We start from the raw sequence: 25,337 nt of genomic DNA, 5'->3' as shown, positions 1-25,337 counted from the left end.
ATAGACCGTACCACGTGTTATGCAGGTACTGTAACATTTGTTATATCAAAGTTTTTCGCTTGGAGGTGAGTTTTGTCCCGCAAATTTGGACACCAAGCGACGGCATTGTTCCAGCACGTGCTTCGGTCGAAGAAAGGTACGGTCAAATGATACGCTTCGTGAGTTTTTGCTCTAAGAGAGTGGTCTAAAATGGCACTAGAGGGTCAATTCAGTAAATGCGCACGATTTGGCGGATACTCGCGCGGTATCAAAATCATACCGAGAGAAAGGATGTATAAAACCGTCTGAGTCAGCAGGCAAAAGCATCATTCCATCGAGATCACTTGTTTTAGTCACACCTTGGAAAGGTCGAAATGAAGGTAGGTTTAAGATTTGGTATCAAAACTAAATTGAATTTAATTTTCACGCACTGTTGGTTTTCTTTTCAGGCGTTGCAAGCAATCATCCTCACACTATTGGTCATAGTACCAAGGATATCAACTGAAGATACGAAGGAGAAACGTAGTATCGCAGGGCATGGGATACAGCTGGCAGGATACAATAACCACGTTACCCAGCAGCAACAACAGCAGCTTGCTCGTCACTACAGTGCTCCTGTTGTGCAAGACCACTACAGCCAGCACGAAGTTCACCATTCATCTCAATGGTCTCAACCTGATGAACTTCTAAACAGCCAGCATTATGAACCACATGCGGAACATCATAAACATAGTCATGAATCATTTAAATTACACACGTCGGTTCGCGGGATGGAAGTTCAGCATCCTGGACAACACGAACAAAATGACTTCGAGGCGGACGCTTATGAGAAACCGACCCAGCACAATAGTGCAGACTATTCCTATCCTAGCCAGCATATTCATCATCAGCACGGTTCTGTAGGTCATCAGGAGCATAGTCAAAACAACCACGTGGTCTATCATTATTCCCAGCAACAACAACATCAACAGCAATACCAACAACAACAGCAACAACAGTATCAACAGCAACAGCAGCAGCAACATCATCATCATACGCAACAACAGCAGCAATATGTGTATGAAGCTCCAAAGGAAATCAAAAGTGAGATGCGGATTCCGTTAGAAAGTCATAAATTCAGATTCCCGGTGCACCACGAGCAGCAAGTTCCTGCGCACGGGGAGAAGCAGGTGCCCCACAAATACGAACCGCCAATGGCCTACAAGCTTATGGTCCACAAGGAACCACCAATGCACAAAGACATCAACGTGGTTCACATTCCGAAACCAGTCGCAGTTCATGTCGAAAAGCCTTACCCAGTTTACGTGGAACGGCCGGTGGTTGTGGAGAAACCAATCCCTCTGAAGGTGGTCATTCTCCGCGAGAAAAAGAAGCCCTGGTGGGCGAAGCTGATGTAATTTAGTTACGCTCGTAGATATGTTGTAATCTAGAATTCCTAACTATGTACTAATGAAATAATAAAAACTATTTATAAATTATCAACTGCATTCTATTATACGAATACAAGCATTCCAGCTCAGAATGCAAAAAAAATGCTTGCCGTTTTTCTCTGTCCTTGACTTGAATGAAACTGTTGGCGCTATAATATAAAGCCTGGTTTATTTAGAACTCGAAAAAAATGAATTAGCTCTATCTCCGAGTTGATTTGACTTAGGGAACATGCTAAGTAGTTAAATGAAGGTATTTTATTATACTTTCGGAGAAAGTTGTAGGAAAGTAGCGCGTGGTTTAGCCACTAGGTTTTTGCATAACCGTTATGTACTCGGCAATTTCAACACACGTAAGTACTCGGCAGGGTACCCGGGTACCCACCAAAATGAAATGCTTCTTACTTCTGCAATTCTTGACCGATTTTCGATCTTGACTCGTCAAAAGATTGGAATTTTTTTCTATTTTCAATATACTGCCGTTCCAATCATAGTAGTCCCATGTTCTACACAAACCTTATGCACGCTGGGACAACTATGCTTGGAACGGCAGTATACGTGACCTGAAGAACCATTCGTTACAAATGGTTCCTGGAAATCCGAATCTCCGGGGCCAGGTTCAAGATCGGGAATCTGCTCCGAAACGGTCATTTCGGACAACTTATCAGATAAACTCAAATGAATGAAAAAATCAAATCCTGGCGTGGTTTCACAAATTTAGATACCAATGTCGTTCGGTTTTATTGACAATTGTTAATTTGTCTCGCCGGAACATGCTTCCGAAGATTCGGATTTACAGGAACTATATGTTGTCATTTCGGTCCTGGATCCTGAATAATTTCAGGATTTAGTCTAATGACAGATTTGCCTATCTTTTGACAGGTCAAGATCGAAAATCGGTCATGAAATGAAAAAGCAAGAAGCACTTCGTTTTGTGGGTACCCGGGTGTCCTGCCGAGTACTTATGTGGTGAAATAAATCGAAGGGCGACTCCAAGTGGGAAGAAATGATCCGGAATATCGCCTCAGTCGCTTACGATTTGAAAAAGAAAACGGGAAAAACGCATGAGAGCCCAGCGCCCAGTTTATTAATCTTTTATTACAGCGATCAGTGTAACCAGTGAAATGCTTGTCTTTTTTTCCTCAGAAAACCTCTAGAGTGCAGGAGACCATCTTGCACTGCGAAAACAACTGCTCTCACACTAAAGAGCAAATCAACGCACATGCTAGAAGAGAGCGACAGTCGATTTTTATCTGCTAAGCCTCCTGAAAGCACCGCAGTGAATCTGGAATCTCTCTCTTGCGAGACAATGAACTATGGTGTACTTTCTCACACGTATGGATATCACGCACAATAATAGGAGGTTTTAATTTAAAAAAATACTTGCTTTTTCTTATACTAATCGACAACCGACCTTTCAGTAGACATTACGTAATTTGTCTTAGATCTCTACGAGTTTTCTTTGATTTTAAAATTGAAAAATTATATATGTTCTGAATTTTCACTAACTGGCAAGTAGTGCACAGAGTGACATAGCTGTTGCTGGCTTTTGGAAAATATAACCCTGGTTAACGTGTCGTGACAGAGATGCCAAATGTGACGACGTGTCTTAATATTGAAAACTTTTGAGAGCGTGTGAATAAGTGGAAGCCTACGAGTCGGTTGAATAACCGCACTCGATTTAATGTGTCACTGAAAGTTTTGTAAACTTTCAACGGGGACCGTGTTTACAGATTTCATATGTATAATGACATTGTTTTGTGGAGTTTGAAAAATGACCTGGCCTTCCTGTGTCATGATTTCTTGATGGTAGCGTATGTCTTAAAACCACTTACAGTTGTTAAAATTCGAAATCGATTTTTTTCAATAGTTTTGCAGTTTAAATTAAGAAAAGTCAGTAGAATATGTATTTTTTTTGACATTTCTTATCAAAAGAAAAAATAATATACATACCCCTAAAACACCCTATTACACAGCAGAGCTATCTGCGGTGCGTTTTACAGTTTGTTTCTTGAGCATTGCAGAAGAGGAAAAGAGATTGGGGGAAAAAAATAGACTGCGTTGCTTGTGCCGGTCGAGTTTACCCTGGTTGAATTCGTTTTCGCGGTGTGGCAACACGAAAACTACACTTTTGCCCGGTAGGTTTATTTTCACTTTCCGGACTACTCGCCAATGGACACTGTGGTGTACTTCTGCGTTTTCTCTGTAGAGTGACTCACCCCTCTTGTTTTCATCAGATGTGGGGTGAGCTGGAAGTGTGTTTGTCTCTCTGTAAGTTGGTTGAGACACTTTGGAGTGGAGAAAGAAGCAGTGTGGTGAAAGCATTTGCGACACGCAGGCACATACTGAAAGGGAAGAGTGCGGTGAATTTTTTCTCCACTTTTATTTTTCTATACTTATTTCGAATTGGGGCTTATTCAACAGGTGTCTAAGGTTGAAGTTTAGACCAGCTATGGCAAATAATGCACGACTACGGTTTTCCGGATAAATTGACACGATTTATCAAAGCTACCTTAGACCGAGTGATGTTTTACGTGTGCGTGTCGAAAGAACTCTCGAATCCCTTCGAAGCGCGCAGAGGGTTGAGACAAGGAGATGGATTATCCTGCACATTGTTCAACATTACCCTTGAGGGCACGATTTTCAGCAAAGGTAGTCAACTCATTGTAGACGACCAGGACATTATTACAATAAATTCAGTGACGGCGGAGGCAATCTACGCAAGGCTAAAAGTGGAAGCTGGAAGAGTTGGACTAGAAATAAATGCGTATAAAATCAAGTATATGAAAGAAAGAGACTCGAAAGAAATCAACATTCGCCTCCCACGGACGTTGATCATGGACGGCGACGAACTCGAAATGGTAGAGGAGTTCGTGTACTTAGGATCTCAACGACGTATTCAAGCTGGAAATCGAGCCTACTTTGCCCTTCGCAGGACGCTTCGATCCAGAAGCATACGCCGTCGAACGAAACTAACAATGTACAAAACCCTAATTAGACCCGTAGTTTTCTATGGACTCGAAACCGTGATGTTGCTCAATGAGGACATCCTAACAAACATTTTTGTTGATTTACAGCTTAATAAGCTATTATTCAGTGGATTTCGGCTGAACTATAGCTTAACAAAGCGTTATCCAACAAAATTGTTTGTTGGGATACGCGCACTGGCCATATTTGAACGGAAAGTGTTGCGGACAATATTTGGTGGAGTACAAACCGAAAGCGGAGAGTGGCGTAGACGTATGAACCACTAGCTGCAGACACTACTTGGAGAGATTCCCATTGCACACCTGACGACAGTCGAGAGGCTACGATGGGCCGGGTATGTCGCGAGGATGCCGGACGCAAGTGCAGTAAAGTCGGTCCTCTTCAAGGACCCCACCGGCACGAGGAAAAGAGGGTCCCAACGTGCTAGATGGCTTGACCAGGTTGAAGCGGATCTGCGAGTATCGAGACGTCTAGGAAATTGGCGACGAGTATCCCAGGACCGAGTAGAATGGAAGAAAATTCTTGATACGGCACGAGCCACCACGGCTGCTGAAGTAAGTAAACTAAGGTTCACAACTCCTTGAAAGCACATTATTGTCGGAGTCTGTCGGGGATATGGATGTGACAGTTAACCGATAAATATCAAAATATATCCACAAATATCGAATAATATTACCGAAATATTTCTTTTAAAAATAAAGTTGTCTAGCTCCTAGGGCTTCCCCTTAGTTGCTCACAACTCTTACGTATTCTACTGATGATCCGAATTCCGGATTGATTGATTTCTTTTTAAAGGGACTCTAACCCCGAGCGGTCATTCAATTCATAAGACGTTTTTGCCTTTCTCCTAGAAAGGTATAGCAATCATTGGAAAAACTGAAGGTATAAAAGTGGTCCCAATGGCTGAATGTCATATACCACTCGACTTCTTTCGATGAACTGAGCATTCTCTGTATGTATGTATGTGTGTGTGTATGTGCAACTTTTTTTCCTCACTCACTTTTCTCAGAGGTGGCTGGACCGATTTTCATAAAATTAATTGCAAATGAAAGGTCTTGTTGCGCCATAGGTTGCTATTGAATTTCATTGTAATCGGATTTTTAGTTTAGAGGTTATGTATCAAAATGTAAAAATCACGAAACATCAATATCTCAGAAACCACCCAACCGATTTCAACAAAACTGGTTTCAAATGATTGGGCTGTCCTCAGAACCCTTAACTTTTGAATTTCGTTATGATTACACATATGGTTTAAAAGTTATGTAAAGAAAAGTTATCCTGAGGTTGTTTAAACTCACTCATTTTTCTCAGTGATGGCTGAACCGATTTTCACAAAATTAGTGTCAAATGAAAGGTCTACTTGCCCCATAGGTTGCTATTGAATTTCATTGCAATCGGATTGTAACTGTGTCCGTTGTTCATAAAAATGTGAAATCACATAATGAAAGTAAACATATTGACTTTCTCCTAACGATCACTGGCTAATTAAAGGTAGAAAAATGATTGAAATGGCCGAATGTCATATACTATTCAACTCAGTTCGACGAATCGAGCATTTTCTGCATATATGCATGTATAGGTGTATATGTTTGTGTGTGGGTGTGTGGGTGTGTACGTGTGTATGTGCACCTTTCTTTCGCACTCACTTTTCTAAGAGATGGTCTGACCGATTCTTTCTAACTTGGTGTCAAATGAAGGGTCTATTTGCCGCTTAGGTTGCTATTGAATTTCATTGTAATCAAACTTTTAGTTTTGGCGCTGCGTCAGAATGTGAAAAACGCTCTTATATCTCAGAAGCTATGAACACAGCAAAGCAAAGCCTTGGTAATACATTCCGATTCGGAACTTGACCTTCTGTTTATTTATATACAGACTTCGCAGCCGACTGTTTAGTGTACAGGACAATTGAGGGGCTAGCGCTACGATCCTACTGACACTAACAGTCTCTCCCTACGACGACTGGCTTGTTAGGCCAGCATCGTACCTCGAGACCATCTGGGAGATTAAGCTATGAACATAGTGGCTATGAACATAGTTGAATTCAAATAAATGGGCTTTTAAACCCTTAAACAATGAATTTCATAATGTTTAAACATGTAGTTTGAAAGTTATAGAAAGAAACGAAACCCGCAGACTGTTTAAAACTATAGCTACGATTAAAATATGTGGCCTCAACATCATTTAAATTTAATATTGTACTATTTCAATTTTTAAGGCCTTGCTCGGGATTGAAGTTGACATTAAAAGTCATTTCTATCATTTCACTTTTTGCCTTTCTCCTAGAAAGGTATAGCAATCACTGCAAAAACTAAAGGTATAAAAGTGCTCAAAAGGGCCGAATGTCGTATACCACCTGACTCAGTTCGACGAGCATTTTCTGCATGTGTGTGTAACGCTCTTCCAATCTCACTCGATTTTCTCAGAGATGGCTGAATCGATTTCAATGAAATCAATTGCAAATGAAAGGTCTAGTTGCCCTATAAGACCCTATTGAATTTGATTGTAATCTGATTTATAGTTTAGAGGTTATGTATCAAAATGTAAAAATCACGAAATATCATTATCTCAGAAACTACACAACCGATTTGAACAAAATTGGTTTCAAATAAACGGGCTACCTAAAAACCCTCAACTTTTGAATTTTATGAAGATTGAACATATGGTTCAGAAGTTACAGAAAGAAACGTGTTCTGGAGACTGTTTAATCTCACTCATGTTTCTCAGAGATGGCTGGACCGATTTTCATAAAACCAGTGTCATATGGAAAGTCTTGTTGCCCCATAAGACCCTAATGATTTTTTTTGCGAACGGATTATTACTTTTGCTGTTATGTTTAAAAATGTGAAATCCAGCTATGGAAAGAAGCATATTCTGATGACTACTTGGGCTCACTCACTTTTCTCAGAGATGGTTGACCCGATTTCCACAGAATTAGTATCAAATGAAAGGTCTAGCTGCCTCATAACACCCTATTGAATTTTGCTGTAATTGGAATGTAACTTCGTCTGTAATGTATCGAAATGTGAAAATCACTAAGCTTCGTTATCTTAGAAACTACACAACAGATTTGAACAATATTGATATCGAATGAATAGGAAAGTTAAGGGTTAACTGATGCATTATGATTGAACACGTGGTTTCAAAGTTTGGCTCCTCCATACGTTCCCTTTTCATTTGATTATAATCAAACATAAGCAACCATTATGTTTTAATTTGTAAAACAACGAAAGTCTATTATCTCAAGTATTACACGACTTATTTGAACATAACTAGTGTCATACAAACGAGTCATCTCTCAAACTTACAAATAACAAACTTTATAAAAATTTGATATACTGTTCAAAAGTTTTGTAAAGAAAAAAAATTCAAAGACTATCCAACACTATAGCTGCTTTGATCAATATATAAGGCCTCAACATGATTTAAATGTGGTATCGTACTATTTAAACGTTCCCGGTATCGCTCGTTGATTAAATTGTTCAAAATTAAGAGTCATATTTCGCTATTTCTGAAGCACTAACATTTCGTCAAATTTCATATTTTATTCTTTAATTGCAACATCAATATTTTAGAACCCTAAGAGTGAATATACCTTTTTGGATTTAAGCATTTATGTAAATCTATTTTTACAAATAATAAGTTTGAATGAGAAAGGCTAAGTCTGACCGCTAGGTGGATTAATTTAGGTTTTTCTAGCTGAGGTCGGGTTTAATATTTTTAAACTCCGTTCGCGACCCAAGCTCTTTTTTTTTGTTAAACCTGAACCCGATTTTTTTATTGAGCTCAGACTCAACCCGAATTCTTCCAAGTATCTTGATACAGTCATACCTCGATATAAGGCAACTTGATTTTTATTTTCGTTACGTTATATCAAAAACATCATATCAAGAAGACTGGCATCTCTGAAGCGATCCCATACAAATGACAAGCGTCAAATCAAACAGCGCACTCTATCAAAGGTGGAAGTTTGCATCGCTGCGAAGACAGAGTGGGCGTATGTGGTAGTCCAACCTGTGCGTTCAGCTTGCGTTCGCATCGCCAGCACCCACACTAGCATGCGTCAGTTCCACTTTTACTCGAGAGACTGCGCTGCCAAAACTGTCGCTCAAGCTCAGGCAGAGTTCCCAGTCTTCTTGATATGATGTTTTTGGTTATATCGAGTTACGTTATATCGAAGCAAAAAATATTTTTTTAAATCTATGCAAGTATGTTAGATGAAGATGCGCGAAAACCTATTTTCGATAACCTATCAGTATTTTCAAACCTTTCTCATGCCCATTTAGAAATATTTTCAGTACAAAAAAAAAATTTTTTTTCAATAGATACCAGAGGTCACTCAAAGATGCGTGGAAACCTATTTCCCATCACCTATCAGTATTTTTAAACCATTCTTATGCCCATTTAGGACAATTTTCAACAAGCAAAAAATTTTTTAATTGATGCAAGACTGTTGGTGGTTACTCACAGACAGTCTTGTCCACTTACCCATCTTTGTGCATTTTTCGTCGCATAAATTGCATCACATCAGTTCTTCAGTAGGCATTGTGATTAGCAAATAAAAAAGCACAACCTTATTGAGCGGTACCAATGGGCGTAGGGAGTGTGGAATATAACTACACATACGAGTAGGCGAGCCAAAGCTGCGTACTGTTGAGTAAATTGACTGTGTCTGGTCTAAATTTATCACAGACCTGCACTGTGATAATAAAAAAAAACCAGTGAGCATAACAAAGTGAGCATTGCGTAGAGCCCTCGTAGACGCTACAGAACAGGTTATTGAGGAAACAGCCAGAAAAGTTTTCAACTAGCTAGAATTTTCATCATAGTGTTTTTTTCAAAGAGCAATAAATGTGCGCTATCTATATTTTATCAGTTGCAATCGAGGAAGTCTCTTTGCGAGAGCTTTATGCGCTTACTCTTCACAATACAAGCTTTATGATGTTGCGTATTTTGCTTTCTTTACACAGTGTGCATTTGCTTCCAGCGTGCGAAAAAAATGATCAACTCATCCGTTTTTTTCAACATGCTTCTGTGTTCTGTGCAAATTTTATGAGCCTCTTTTTTACACACGATGAGTATGCCAATACTGCTCACAGATGAGCGAAAACCTATTTTCTATCACCTATCAGTATTTTTAAACCTTTCCAATGCCCATTTAGAGAAAATTGAACAAGCAAAACAATTTTTTTTAATTGATGGAAGACTATGAATTGTTACAGAAGGATGCGTGAAAACCAATTTCCCATCACCTATCGGTATTTTTAAACCTTTCTAATGCCCATTTTAGACAATTTCCGTTTCATTGGTTTCAAAACTTACTACAAACATTTTTCTGAAGCAATTTATAGCCCAAAAACAGTTGCTGTATCACTTATTTTTAATTTTAATACATATTAAAAAGTTACGTTATATCGAGGTTGCCTTAAAGCGAGGTATGACTGTATTCCTAAAAAAGTTAAAACCCGTATTTGAAAACCCGACCATCTCTAGCGTTTGCCTGAATGTGTCACCACCTAAGTCACCACGCTTGAATGTTGAGGCATGCGCAGTCTGAGCACTGCCACTGAGCTTTCACAAATGTGAAAAACGCTTTAAGGTAACAATATCAATTATGCGCCACCACCTTGATGTCTACTTTGTTAACTTACAGAGAAAAAGAATGTTAATACTTTGAAAAAGTCGCTTATAAAATTCCAATTCTCTGTGAATCAATTTCAAATCTTGATTTATTCATATGACTTATGACTCTTCTGGATACCCTACAATAATCAAACAGTGAAAATTAGCCTGCATACCCTAGTCGTACCGATCGAAAGTGAGGTTTGTTTTTATTTTGATTCATGTTTCTCGGACTGGGTGAGAAAGAGAAAAACACACGACAAAACAGCGAATTTATCGAACGGGAGACATCGTTTATGTTAAACGACAAACCATGAACCGAATTAGAACCTAAACCGTATCGATCGGTTGTGCGATTAATTTGAATCTACCGCATTGCTGTGGTGGATCGATCTATTCCTGAGACCTTGTGTGTTAGCCGGAAAGACGTCGTGCGGTGCATTGCAGATTTCAAGTAGTGATAAACAAATCAATCAATTTGCTTAGGTAAGTGATTCTTTTATTTGAAATCGCAGTAATCCTTTCGAATGATTGCAGTAACTTAAGCCGTTCGAATCATTGCAGGTTGGTACTACATAATAGGGAAAGTATGTCACTTTCCACGTTGTATAAGCGTGCCCTTGTAAAGTACCCGATTCTGGTGCAATCTGTGCAGTCGGGAATTCTAATGGGATCAGGCGACATAATTGCGCAGACGCTGATTGAAAAACGTAAACTTACCGGTATCGATGGTATGCGAGCCTTCCGATTTTTTGGCATTGGATTTTGTATGGGCGTAAGTTATTTAATTTTAAATTGCTTGATCAAATATGTAATTCTTCAAAATTTACCGCTTTAATAGGTTTCATAACTATATGTTCTTAAGTTCTGATTTACTTCTTCCAGGGTCCAGGTCTGCGGAAATGGTACGGTGTATTGGATAAACGAATCACGGGAAGCAACAAGACGCTCAACACATTTAAAAAGGTAGCTCTGGATCAGCTACTATTCGCCCCGGTCTTCCTGGGTTTGCTAATTGGTACGATCGGTGTGCTGCAAGGTCATAACCGAGAAGAGATTGAACGAAAGTTGAAAAACGAGTATACTGACATTTTGCTGACAAACTACTATATCTGGCCGTGGGTCCAGTTGACCAATTTTTATCTTGTGCCACTCAACTATCAAGTGCTGGTAGTCCAGTTTGTAGCTGTTTTCTGGAACACATATCTGTCATGGAAAACTAACTGTAACGAAACCGCCAAGGTGATTGCCATTAAATCGGACGTGGTTGGTGGGGAAGATGCAGACGGAAACGCTCACTGAAGGCAAATATCTTAAAATTACAATATAGTTCACTCTCGAATTTCCCATATATTCCCGTGAAGACAGACAGGGAACACCCCCTCTTGTGGTGAAAAAGGTAACTAAACTTATTGCACAGTGGTACAGTAAGGCAATTTAGGCGGACATAGGCTTTTCGTTGCGATTTTGGTTTGCGGTTTAAAGCCATAGTGTTTGTGAAAAGTTGTTTCTTATACATAGTCCTCTATTCATGTGAGAATGAAAATTAGGGTGGTCCCAAAATCAACGAAATAAAACATTCTTTGGCAAACATGTAGACCAACTAATTCTAAGTAACTTTGTTAAAAAAACTTTTTTGTAGACATGAAATTTGGTTTCCAAAAACAGTCTTTTCGCTCTGTTTTTTTCAATTCAAATTTAAAAACAAAGTTTTCTTCGGTAACTTTAATAAAAAATACGCCAATTTTGACGAAAAAACATTGTCGATATATTATACAGATGAAAAGTTTTCACTATTTCTGTTTTAAAAATAGGCCCTTTTGATATATTGATGTCTCCGTTTAGGGCAAACATAAATAATATTTTTTGGTATCATTTGATAGAACAAATATTGTATAAATATTGTGAAGAAATACAGAAAGTTGCTTAAAATTAGTTGATCTACAACTGTGCCGATGAATGTATACATTTATTTATGCAAATAAAAAGTTAGTTTTTTCATTTAGTCGATTTCAGGACCACCCTAATTTTCATTTGCACATAAAAAATAGACTAAATATAAGAAACAAGTTCTTAGAAAAAAATTTTACTCTAAAACCACAAAATCACATCGAAAAACTCGTGTCCGCCTACATTGCCTTACTGTACCACTGTGCATTGTTGTTGAATTTCTGTGAGCGTGTGACATTTTCACACACGAAACTGAATTTACTCAATTTTAGATTTAGTTGACTCAATTTCATACTTTCACAGAAAAAAATATGTTGCAGATTTCGTGCGTATATTGTTTGTATGTAAAACTAACGCCATTCCGGGAGTTAAATATTGATAATATAATAGATGTAGCTTATCGAGGCACGAAGAAGAAATATTCAAATAATCAGGCCACGACGTGTAAATGGTAAACTAATCCCAAGTTGCTATATACGTTGCTATTACGTTGCATGCATTGCAAGTTGCTATATACGGTTCCCTGTGTAACTTCACTAGTTCAGATCCATCACGGGAAGCAACTACGAAATGTGCGGCCGTCAAGCTCAAGCTCAATAATCAGGCCACGAAGTGTACAATTAAATGAATATTTCAATTACCTCGTGAAAAAGATAAAAGGAGAAACCGCACAATGGTTGTCAATAGTCGTATATGGTTGTTGTGCAACTTTTAGCTTAGATAACACTTGAATGTTCTATCAATTTAACAATTTAAGTATGGATACATATCATGTTGTAATTGGTTTAAAAGCTTTATTATATTATATATAAAAGATATTCAACAAAACAAACATAATTAGTGATAACAACTGTTATGCAAAAACTATTATTTAATGTTTAGTTTTCTTCGTTTTGAAAGTATTTTTTGTTTTTTTTTATCCCTCCGAATTTTTTGCTCTCGAGTTCTAATCTTCGTATTCATCACTTGCAGCTTTGCTTTAACCAGCATATTTATGTATTTACTAGCTGACCCGGCAAACTTCGTCCCGCCTATTTTTCTGTTTAATTCAATAATTTTCAACATTCCAAATTCATTGATTTCTTGCGATTTGTTTATATCGTTTGAAATTATTGGTTTTATCGGAATGACAACATCCTCGACTTTTGCCTTTAGTACATCACCTCTATTCCGAAAACACTCATATTGGGTGGTATTCAGTTATTTTCGTTGTTTTCCAGAAACTGAAAGTGGTCATCTTCGAATTCAATATGGTGTCCAGGGTCAATGCTTGGCTTCTATACATTATTTCGATTACGGAAATATTCATATGCAGTAGTATTCGGCTGTTTCCCAGAAGTTGCCATCTTACAATTCAAAATGGTGTCTGAGGTCAATTTTTAGCTCCATGCATCATTCTGGTTAAAGAAACACTCATATTGGGTGGTATTTGGTCCCTTTAGGCTATTTTTTTTGGAGACAATTTCTGGCCCCTGAGCGTCATTCTGGTTTAAGAAACACCAATAATAGGTGTTATTTAGTCATTTTCGGCTGTTCTACAGAAACCATCTTAGAATTCAAAATGTTGTCTGTGGTCGATTCTAGCTCCTGTGTATCATTCTGGTATCGAAACATCTCATATTGGAAATCGGCCGGTTGAAGAAATACCCATATTGGGTGTTATTTGGTTATTTTCGGCAGTTTCCCATTCACCGGAAGTCGTCATTTTACAATTCATAATGTTATCTGAAGTCGATTTGTAGCTTCAGTGCATCATAACAATCCCGGAAATACCCATAATGAGTGTTATTTGGTCTTTTGCTACTGTTGTTTAGGAACCGGAAGTCGCCATATTGGATTTCAAAATGGCATTTGGAGACAATTTCTGGCCTCTGAGCATCATTCTGGTTAAAGAAACACCCATATTTGGTTGTTTTTGGGTCATTTTCGGCAGTTTTCCAGTCACCAAAAGTCGCCAATTTACTACTCAAAATGTTGTCTGAGGTCGATTTGTGGTTTCAGTGCATCATCACGATTTCGGAAATACCCATATTGGATGGTATTTGGTCATATCTCGCTGCTTCTCGGAAACCGGAAGTCGCCATCTTGGATTTCAAAATGGTATTCAGAGACAATTTCTGGCCTCTGAGCGTCATTCTAGTTAAAGAAACATCCATATTGGTGGTATTTGGTCATTTTCCTCTTTTTTCCAATCACTGGAAGTCGCCATCTTACAATTCAAAATTTTGTCTGATTTTCCAAAAACCGGAAGTCGCCATCTTGGACAGCATTTCGAGACAATTTCTAGCCTCTGAGCGTCATTCTGGTTAAAAAAAAAACACCCATATTAGGGGGTATTTGGTCATTTTCGGCAGTTTCCCAGTCACCGGAAGTCGCCATTTTACAACTCAAAATATTGTCGGAGGTCGTACAAACCGTGGAACACAACCCATGGATTGCCTTATGCATAGGCGAACTTTATTATTATAAAATATTCGGCCGAGTCCCCTTCACAATTAAATGTGAATTTTTTTCAGTGTACCCATTAGGGTAATATTATTGTCAAAAGTGAATCTATTTCGCATGTCGTGTAGAACAAAATCAGAAGTGGCGCACCTAGCGGTCGAAAAGGTGACTAACGCTTCTGTCATTTTTAATTTGTCTTCATAATTTCACGTAAGTGAACTATATTGGTATTTAATATATTTGCTGAAGGTGTCCTTTTGGTTTGATGAACAGAAAAAGGGCGTTCTAATGTGATACTAAACAATTAGGTTATAAATGTAGTGCCTAAACCAAGTTGGAGTTTATGCAAATACAATTTTAACTTTCAGTAGTTGAGTAATAACGTTGTTTCAATCGTTTAATTACATTATATTGCAGCACTGGTAAGCAATTTTAGAAATAATCTTATCTTCTTATAAATATATATGAACGAACACGCTATTACTATTTTCAAGATTTCAAACCTAATTGACGTAACGGAATGGACCTAGCCTCTTAGGGCCCAACGAAATTTTGTGGGTATAAGAACTATGTTTAATTGAAGAACTTTGAATACTTTGTTGTTCACAGTTAATATGCTATTGGAATTTATGTACCTTTTTATTGGTTTTTATAAAAAAATGAAGACTTAGAACAAATGAGTATTGTTATGAGCAAGTCAATGCCAAATGACCTGAAAATACGCAAAAATTCATTTTACTCTGTTTTATGCAACACTGGCAAAACTCAAAATTTTGTATTTTCGAGTTTTTGATGGAAAACGATGTTAAAGCTTCATACCACGAGATCTCGTTTTGAAATTCAGAAATATTTTAGAGCTATGAGTAGAAGTGCCTCTGCTGCACAACTCGGAATGTCTTTATAGAAGTAGTAAAAATAAGGCTTTAGCTTATACAACGTGCTCATAATGTGTGCCTTATAGACCCAGAAGTGTTGAATGAGAATTGGAAATTTTAGAATTGAAAGTTTTCTTGAATATTTTAAAAGAAATTTTCGACGCTAATTTTCAAACACATTTTTCAGGAAACTAAGATTTTTGAGTTGTGCTTGTGTTGCAAGAAACCGACGATATATTTTGACGTAGGACTACGTCTAATCGCACTATATCGAGAATCGAGATACATTCTGCGGAAACTAAAACCAATGTGTAACGTCGGAATGAAAGATTTCGAACGGTTTTACTGATGTAACCACATGATGGATAACTATAATCAATATGTCGTTGGATTGATAAAATGATGGGCAATTTTGTGATTCTTCAATTTTCGTTATCACTTCATTGTTAAACAGTGAAAATTAAATAAAAGTTTCAAGGTCAAATTTTCACCAACAATCAGGGCTGAAAGTGGTCAAACTGGTAAGAAAAAGTGACTTTAGTGACCAAAATTTCGAAAAAAGTGACCAAAAAGTGACTTCAAAGCTTTAAAAAAGTGACCAAAAGTGACTTAAAAACTTGAAAAACGTTGTCTTGCATAAATCGTTCAAAAGGGAACAGTTTTTTTCCAAAAATCATGTGGAATTTTTCAAGAAATTAAAATAAATATTTGCATAACAACATTACGCTAAAATATGAAAAACGTTGATAAACCGATAAAACTAAAGCGGTGATGACAATTCAACAATTCAGGAGGCCTCTCAGTATAAAAAAGCAGAGATAAAAGACACTAGAGAGCATTTCCAATTTAAAGCAAAGAGAATCGAATCCAACACAAAGGAAAAAGCTGTTTTTGCTCTGCCAATTAAAAATTTAAAAAATATGCGCTAAAGCGTAGTTTAATACTGTTTTCCGATGAGTTACTTATTGTTTCATGAGAAAAAAATATTTTTTCCTAAACTAATGAACACTTTTCCCAGATTTCCTAATGTTATCTAAGGACCCTAACCCTGTAAAACATTGAATAGGGAAATTGCAAAGCTAACACTTGCATAAACTTGCACATATAACCAACTCTTCATGATGCAGCCGATCGATTACGGTGCCAATGGAATGTATAGGAACGAATTGAGCTTCGAATTTTTTCATCGGTCAAAAAAATAAACCTTTGATCACTATACGAGCGTGAAAATATCCAATTGAGCTGAAATTTTGCAATACAAATTCATTTTTTAGCCGATTTTGACACGTCTTGGCATGGCATAGCAACAGCAGATTGTCCGTTAACAGCATCAAAATCAGTAGAGTAAGCACGGTCGTTTTCAATTGACAATTGGTTATTGATAGTACTGCACTGGTCGACAGAAGCGAAGAAAAATTTCTCTAAACTTTAACTGGAAAAATGAAAAAATTATAGCTTTTTTAACCGTTCTACAGAGGAGTAACTCGAGTGGAAACCAGGTCAAAATTATTTTCGCTGCTATTTAGCAATATTTTGGGTAATATTTGATTGTGAAGCGAAACTGAATTTGATTTTATTGAATCATTGTTGAGCTGAAACCACAGAACGGAAGGTCATCTGTGATACGAAAACTGCTAAGTGCACAGTGCATTTTGCAGCGCTCCCTAGGGGTGGAACGAATGCTTTTTACACGGAAAATAAACAGAATTTATACTAATTTTATCGAAATCAATCAAACGCACTGGTATAAATCTGTCGGCGAAAACACTACAGGTTAACCTTGCTAAGCGTCTGTAAGAAGGAAAACACATTATTTCTAGGGGCTTGACAACTTTATATCATGAAAAATATTTCGGTAATATTACACGATATTGGTTGATATATATATTAATATCTATCATTTATTTATCACATTAACTTCCCAACCACAGCGTATAGGACATGGTGAAACGGTTTGATCAACAAGTAGGCACGAGCGGGGAAGCGTTTTTTTGTTTTGTACGGTTGGAGACGAAGCATCACCAAGCGACAGCAAATATTTTTTTCTACTTGTTAATAGATTCTTACTAACAAAGCAAATGAAAATCGCAAATTCATGTGTTTCAAGTTGTGAATTGCTTCTAAAATGAATGAATATCAGTAGCAAGGTATGTAGCTTTACCGGATTTATAATTTGAATGCATCGAAATAGTATATTATAAGTTGCGATGAATTTTGGTTGTTTTAATAAATAACTTTAGTCTTTGTCATTTTTTTGTAATATAGTCGGTTGTACTTTTGACATACCGTTTTTCTATGTTTCTATACAACAACATCACAACGACGATAATATGACTTCAAAGAGTTTTGATGTAACTAGAGGAGTGTCTAAAAATGCAACGATAAACACTTAGCAACAATGAATATAATTGAATTTCGCTCGTTGCACTAAATTCGTAGCCCAACTAGTGAAGGACTTCCACTCGTTGGGTTGAGCTATCCAGGTTGCAAGATGACACCGGTTGTTTCTTTTTGTTAGGATTACTAATCACCTATTGGGTTACGCAGTGTCTTGCCCCTAGCTGCTGACTCAGATACCGGCATAGATAATTGTAGAACTGTTCCTTTATTGTTTTTCAGTAAGTTACTCCCTTTAACTGTGAAAATAATCAGATTATTAACACGAGTAACATAGAGTGAGAGTCGCAACTTACATGAGTTACATAAAGTGAGAGTCGCATCTTTTGTTTCAAGTCTCTAATTACCATCTCGTTTAGAGTCCTCGTAAAGAATATTCGTATATTACGTAACGTGAAATTTGGCAATTTTCAAAACCCCCATCAACTAAGTAACGCAAATTCGCACGGTGGTATAGATATATATATATATATATATATATATATATATATATATATATATATATATATATATATATATATATATATATATATATATATATATATATATATATATATATATATATATATATGTATATATATATATATATATATATATATATATATATATATATATATATATATATAAATCTATATATATATATATACAAATCTACTCATAGCTCTAAAATATTTCTGAATTTAAAACGAGATTTCGTGGTATGAAGCTTTAACATCGTTTTCCATCAAAAACTCGAAAATACAAAATTTTGAGTTTTGCCAGTGTTGCATAAAACAGAGTAAAATGAATGTTTGCGTATTTTCAGGTCATTTGGCATTGATTTGCTCATAACAATACTCATTTGTTCTAAGTCTTCATTTTTTTTATAAAAACCAATAAAAAGGTACATAAATTCCAATAGCATATTAACTGTGAACAACAAAGTATTCAAAGTTCTTCAATTAAACATAGTTCTTATACCCACAAAATTTCGTTGGGTCCTAAGAGGCTAGGTCCATTCCGTTACGTCAATTAGGTTTGAAATCTTGAAAATAGTAATAGCGTGTTCGTTCATATATATTTATAAGAAGATAAGATTATTTCTAAAATTGCTTACCAGTGCTTCAATATAATGTAATTAAACGATTGAAACAACGTTATTACTCAACTACTGAAAGTTAAAATTGTATTTGCATAAACTCCAACTTGGTTTAGGCACTACATCCAGAGCCGGATTTATGGGGGGGCCCAGGGCCCCCACATTTTTAGGGCCCCCACAAATCGACAAAAAGATTTTTTCTCTTTAAAAAAGAGATTTAATCAAAAGTTCGATTTACAGTAAGAAAATTCGAACAGACCATTACAATCTGACACTTTCCTTAAGTGTTATTATTTCGCGAGCGCCAATATCGCAACTACATCCATAAGAGTTCACCTTGGATTATCTTGGAATGACACACATTAACACACCATTTGAATCGAACCAGCCCGCATTAAACGCCTAGAGTTAAAGTTTGGCCGACTGTCATTAATAGCGTCAATCGAAGTGTCAAAACTCGTTCCAATCGAACATCAGCAATGTTAAAACTATGATGAAAAAACTGTTGACTGTTTGATTGGAACTTTTCAATGACAGTCGGCCAAACTTTAACTCTAGGGCTTTAGCGCGCATGGGTGGTAAAGCAGATAAAGAAAATAACCCACAAGTTTTTTAATGCATTGCTTTTGCTCACTGGTCCGAATCAGGGATACCAGATGTGCTTTGCAAAATGCAGATTTTCTGAGCTCGTGTGCCAATTTAATTGACCTGCAGATATGTGTAGTTTTTTCCTAGTTTCCATTATTGTCAGAGTCGTCTTATATTTGTGCAGTCTTTCTCAAATTGTGTGCAAATTTTTGCCTGTGGATCGCATTTTTTTCAAATTGCGGTAGTTTTTTTTCAGGTATCAAGAAAAAAGTTTGAAGATGAAACATATTAAAAATAGGTTGCGTGCGACTGTGAAGAATGAAAGGCAGTCAAACTTAGCATTATTAAGTTTCGAGTACGAGTATACTGAAAAAGTTATGTTGATTATTTAATTAATAAGTTTTCTGCAAAAAAACTCGTAAAGCATAGTTTCCAAGCGAAGTGAAAAATTTGACAAGTAAAAAGCTTAAATTTTCGCTTGCGAAATCTGTCGTGAAAACCCGTTTGTGGAACACGCAGGTATTTCACCAGTCTGCAATTTACAGTTTGAGTGAAGCGAAATTCACGAGTTTACACTCCGAGCGAAGTGAAAATTGGCTGCAACTGACAGAATATAAACGCACGCAAGTTTTTGCTTGCTGCTGCTTTTTTCACTAGCGTTTGCATGCGTGAAAAAAGTGAACACAAGAAAAAGATGAGATCCACAACCTTTCGCGATCGCACAACGATTTCGCTTGATCGAATTTGTCTACAGTTCCTAGCGAAGTGAAATTTTTGTAGGTTGCATTTTTCACGAGCGTAAAAAAATGATCATTTTGTATGAGATTTTCACTTCGCTTGGAGCTCTAAATAGGACTTAAGAAAAAATTCTAACAAATTTTTGGTAATTTTTCAATAGCAAATAAATGCTTTTAACTCGTACGATAAAAAACAGTTTTGTTTAATTTTGGGGCCCCCACTATAACTGGGCCTCGGGCCCCCACAATCGTAAATCCGGCCCTGACTACATCTATAACCTAATTGTTTAGTATCACATTAGAACGCCCTTTTTCTGTTCATCAAACCAAAAGGACACCTTCAGTAAGCGTTTCCGTCTGCATCTTCCCCACCAACCACGTCCGATTTAATGGCAATCACCTTGGCGGTTTCGTTACAGTTAGTTTTCCATGACAGATATGTGTTCCAGAAAACAGCTACAAACTGCACTACCAGCACTTGATAGTTGAGTGGCACAAGATAAAAATTGGTCAACTGGACCCACGGCCAGATATAATAGTTTGTCAGCAAAATGTCAGTATACTCGTTTTTCAACTTTCGTTCAATCTCTCCTCGGTTATGACCTTGCAGCACACCGATCGTACCAATTAGCAAACCCAGGAAGACCGGAGCGAATAGTAGCTGATCCAGAGCTACCTTTTTAAATGTGTTGAGCGTCTTGTTGCTTCCCGTGATTCGTTTATCCAATACACCGTACCATTTCCGCAGACCTGGACCCTGGAAGAAGTAAATCAGAACTTAAGAACATATAGTTATGAAACCTATTAAAGCGGTAAATTTTGAAGAATTGCATATTTGATCAAGCAATTTAAAATTAAATAACTTACGCCCATACAAAATCCAATGCCAAAAAATCGGAAGGCTCGCATACCATCGATACCGGTAAGTTTACGTTTTTCAATCAGCGTCTGCGCAATTATGTCGCCTGATCCCATTAGAATTCCCGACTGCACAGATTGCACCAGAATCGGGTACTTTACAAGGGCACGCTTATACAACGTGGAAAGTGACATACTTTCCCTATTATGTAGTACCAACCTGCAATGATTCGAACGGCTTAAGTTACTGCAATCATTCGAAAGGTTTACTGCGATTTCAAATAAAAGAATCACTTACCTAAGCAAATTGATTGATTTGTTTATCACTACTTGAAATCTGCAATGCACCGCACGACGTCTTTCCGGCTAACACACAAGGTCTCAGGAATAGATCGATCCACCACAGCAATGCGGTAGATTCAAATTAATCGCACAACCGATCGATACGGTTTAGGTTCTAATTCGGTTCATGGTTTGTCGTTTAACATAAACGATGTCTCCCGTTCGATAAATTCGCTGTTTTGTCGTGTGTTTTTCTCTTTCTCACCCAGTCCAAGAAACATGAATCAAAATAAAAACAAACCTCACTTTCGATCGGTACGACTAGGGTATGCAGGCTAATTTTCACTGTTTGATTATTGTAGGGTATCCAGAAGAGTCATAAGTCATATGAATAAATCAAGATTTGAAATTGATTCACAGAGAATTGGAATTTTATAAGCGACTTTTTCAAAGTATTAACATTCTTTTTCTCTGAAAGTAACAAAGTAGACATCAAGGTGGTGGCGCATAATTGATATTGTTACCTTAAAGAGTTTTTCACATGTGTGAAAGCTCAGTGGCAGTGCTCAGACTTCGCGTGCCTCAACATTCAAACGTGGTGACTTAGGTGGTGACACATTCAGGCAAACGCTAGAGATGGTCGGGTTTTCAAATACGGGTTTTAACTTTTTTAGGAATACAGTCATACCTCGCTATAAGGCAACCTCGATATAACGTAACTTTTACCTCGATATAACGTAACTTTTTAATATGCAACGATAAACACTTAGCAACAATGAATATAATCGAATTTCGCTCGTTGCACTAAATTCGTAGCCCAACTAGTGAAGGACTTCCACTCGTTGGGTTGAGCTATCCAGGTTGCAAGATGACACCGGTTGTTTCTTTTTGTTAGGATTACTAATCACCTATTGGGTTACGCAGTGTCTTGCCCCTAGCTGCTGACTCAGATACCGGCATAGATAATTGTAGAACTGTTCCTTTATTGTATTTCAGTAAATTACTCCTTTTAACTGTGAAAATAATCAGATTATTAACACGAGTACCATAAAGTGAGAGTCGCATCTTACATGAGTTACATAAAGTGAGAGTCGCATCTTTTGTTTCAAGTCTCTAATCACCATCTCGTTTAGAGTCCTCGTAAAGAATATTCGTATATTACGTAACGTGAAATTTGGCAATTTTCAAAACCCCCATCAACTAAGTAACGCAAATTCGCACGGTGGTATATATATCTATTTATATTTATATATATATATATATATATATATATATATATATATATATATATATATATATATATATATATATATATATATATATATATATATATATATTTATATATATATATATATATATATATATATATATATGTATATATATATATATATATATATATATATATATATATATATATATATATATATATATATATATATATATATATATATATATATATAAATAAACTCGTTGACGCCACATTATCGTCAATATGATATTTCAGCGATGAATGTCTGACATATCAACGATAATCAACGGTAACAACAAATAATGAAAATTAAGTTGTCTAGCCCCTAGAACGGACGTTTAATGTCCGAGATGTGTGGGCCCCAGCGACAGATGCTATGTTATGCATATGAAAAGTGGCGGTGATATGCTATCCCGTTTACACACATGCTGAGATGATAGCCCTTGAAATATGTTAGCGAGCAGGTTTCAAAACACCTTAAAAATGATTACCGTTGATTACATCAGATTACGATGAATCTGATTACCTTTTGACTACTCGTACTTGAGTTTATTTGTCAGATTGTTGATGGTTACCTTTGATTACTCGAAAGAAATGATATGATTACTTCGCAGTAATCTCAGGTTACGACGCATTTCGAAACCCCTTGAAACGAACCTCTTAAGATCCTTTTTTAATGTTCTGTAAGGTTGTCACTTTCGGTTGTCAGCAGGGATACCAGATTTGTCAGCAAAACGCTGATTTGTTTTGATTCGCAGGTATGTACGGTTTTTTTTTTAATCTCCATCCCGCATAATCAATAACCATAAATGGATGATAATCCATATGGTTTAACGATACCCCATACAGTCGAAACTATATCCCGAACTAGTTGTTAGGCACGTTTTATGGTTATTGATTATGCGGGAAGGTTAACTACATATTTTTTTCTATGACTTTCTCAAAATGTGTGCCGATTTTTACAGACTTCTGCCTGCTCGAGCGCATTTTTTCGAATCACGATTAGATTTTTATCAAATTTCAAACAAATTTGACTGGTTCTCGAGCAGTTGCAGATATCTTTCGGAAATATCTGGCATCCCTGGTCGTCAGATCGCCGGTGCAATGTTAGTTTTTTTTTAATTGGTATCCATACGTCCATTACACATAAATAGGAAGTTGGAGTTTTATTTTAAAATGGGTCGAAAAACGTGTTCAGTTCCTTCATGCTACAATAGTACAATAATGACTCAGAGGCCAATATCGTTGTATTCCGTGGCGAAACGGTAAGATCACTTCAGCAAGTTTATAAATCTGTTAATAATATTCATATGAATTTGTTATAGAAACGTTGAAAACCGCCAACAATGGTTGAAGGTATTAAACAAGGACATAACCGAAGATGCCACAAATTTATACATCTGCTCAGATCACTTCACCGATGCGGATTTTATCAACGTGTCGATAAAAGCCAGAGGGTGAGTAACATCTAATGAGGCTAGTGGAAATATTACAATATATTCGTATTATATTATCCTTGAGGCCGGAAAACATCACAGGTAGGAATCGTGACTAGGTAGAACGAAAATAAAAGAATACTTATCATTGTTTTGCTGTGCGAATCAAAGTGTGAATCACGCACCGTTTATCGCCCAGGTCTGCACTGCTATTATTTTTTTTTCGCGTAAGAAAACAACATCAAAACGGGAGCGCTGTTTGATTTCGCGTGGGCGAGCCATTTTGAACGACATCATTTTTACCGTTGGCAAGGTCAATTGCTGGTTTAAGAGTAGTTTCCTGTATTAATTCCGAACAATTACACCGTGAACGAGACCTAAATTCAGGGAATGGTATATATATATGGTATATATATATGGTATATATATATATATATATATATATATATATATATATATATATATATATATATATATATATATATATATATATATATATATATATATATATATATATATATATATATATATATATATATATATATATATATATATATATATATATATATATATATATATATATATATATATATATATATATATATATATATATATATACTCAATATCCTTCAAAATTATGTTCATATCTGGTCGGCGTGCAGCCAAACCGAATCAAGTGTAAAACATTATTTCGAGTAATCGGCGTTCAAAGTTTTGCCACCCCGTATGTTTACTGACACACATTTTTTATTATAATATTAATATTATAAAATTATTATAGAATTAGTTCAAATGATTTCGTTTTTTCATGGAAGATAAATTAATAATTTTCACACACTCAATTAAAAAAATGGCGCTTGATCCAGTCTGGTCGCACGCCATTGATTAAGTCTTATAGTAGTAACTTGTAATCTTTATTTTTCAGGTAGGGTTTATAATTTGGCTGTACCCGTAATAAAGGTTGGAGACAGTAGTACCAGTTTTTCGGATATCATCTCAGGATCATGTATTACCGTTGCTGCCAATGAGGAAATTGGTAGCACAGAGAGAATTTACGACGCTGGTTTAACTAAGGTTGTTTTAAATAGAAAGAAAAAAAAACAGCAAAAGAAAGTTCGTAATAGTGATCATGATTATGCTTGTACAGCAAACAAGTATAATCAATTACTAAAAATAGTAACACGACTTAAAAAGGAAAACGTACGTTTGCTGAAAAAAACTTATGCACAATCTAATACGTTAAAAAGAAAAAACGCTTCTATCATGAAATGGAAAAGTAAAGCCGTGTTTTACCGCAAAAGCAAAACGATAAAAAAAGATGTTTTGAGTGACAGTATATTGAGTGAACTTCGACAGAACGCAGCTAGACCATTGAAAGGAGCTAGATACTCCAAGACAATGAAGGTGATGGCATTGGGCCTCTATTATT

At 36.5% G+C, this 25,337-nt stretch overlaps 3 protein-coding genes and 1 long non-coding RNA gene across 6 annotated transcripts; 2 read left to right on the top strand and 2 right to left on the bottom strand.

Moving 5' to 3' along the window:
* Positions 1-290: 290 nt before the first annotated feature.
* On the top strand, positions 291-1,447 carry LOC129731429 (putative cyclin-dependent serine/threonine-protein kinase DDB_G0272797/DDB_G0274007). Its single transcript, XM_055691424.1, has 2 exons — positions 291-359; positions 429-1,447. Exons 1-2 carry the CDS (start codon positions 354-356, stop codon positions 1,374-1,376), a joined length of 954 nt encoding a protein of 317 aa, XP_055547399.1. The 5' UTR covers positions 291-353; the 3' UTR covers positions 1,377-1,447.
* Positions 1,448-10,219: 8,772 nt separating this feature from the next.
* On the top strand, positions 10,220-14,790 carry LOC129730657 (protein Mpv17-like). Of its 3 annotated transcripts, none has more exons than XR_008728897.1 (4): positions 10,220-10,499; positions 10,578-10,788; positions 10,899-11,412; positions 12,284-14,790. XR_008728897.1 is itself a non-coding variant. In XM_055690167.1 (3 exons), the coding sequence occupies exons 2-3, from the start codon at positions 10,603-10,605 to the stop codon at positions 11,313-11,315; spliced, it is 603 nt and encodes a 200-aa protein (XP_055546142.1). In that variant the 5' UTR covers positions 10,220-10,499; positions 10,578-10,602; the 3' UTR covers positions 11,316-14,790. The 3 variants fall into 3 exon arrangements, 1 of the variants encoding a protein (XP_055546142.1); XR_008728896.1 differs by having other exon boundaries at positions 12,267-14,790; XM_055690167.1 differs by having other exon boundaries at positions 10,899-14,790.
* On the bottom strand, positions 12,738-18,142 carry LOC129730658 (uncharacterized). The gene is made up of 2 exons (XR_008728898.1): positions 17,977-18,142; positions 12,738-17,919 (listed from the first exon to the last, which is right to left on the bottom strand). It is a non-coding gene; the product is annotated as an uncharacterized LOC129730658 (long non-coding RNA).
* A 576-nt stretch (positions 18,143-18,718) lies between these two features.
* LOC129731999 (protein Mpv17-like) lies at positions 18,719-21,573 on the bottom strand. The gene is made up of 3 exons (XM_055692445.1): positions 21,240-21,573; positions 20,951-21,161; positions 18,719-20,840 (listed from the first exon to the last, which is right to left on the bottom strand). The coding sequence occupies exons 2-3, from the start codon at positions 21,134-21,136 to the stop codon at positions 20,424-20,426; spliced, it is 603 nt and encodes a 200-aa protein (XP_055548420.1). The 5' UTR covers positions 21,137-21,161; positions 21,240-21,573; the 3' UTR covers positions 18,719-20,423.
* Positions 21,574-25,337: the final 3,764 nt, after the last annotated feature.

This window comes from Wyeomyia smithii, chromosome 3 (assembly GCF_029784165.1).
Source record: "Wyeomyia smithii strain HCP4-BCI-WySm-NY-G18 chromosome 3, ASM2978416v1, whole genome shotgun sequence".
Taxonomy (NCBI): Eukaryota; Metazoa; Arthropoda; class Insecta; order Diptera; family Culicidae; genus Wyeomyia; species Wyeomyia smithii.
Note: the sequence above shows the minus strand (reverse complement) of the source record. Positions and strands in the feature narration are given on the sequence as shown.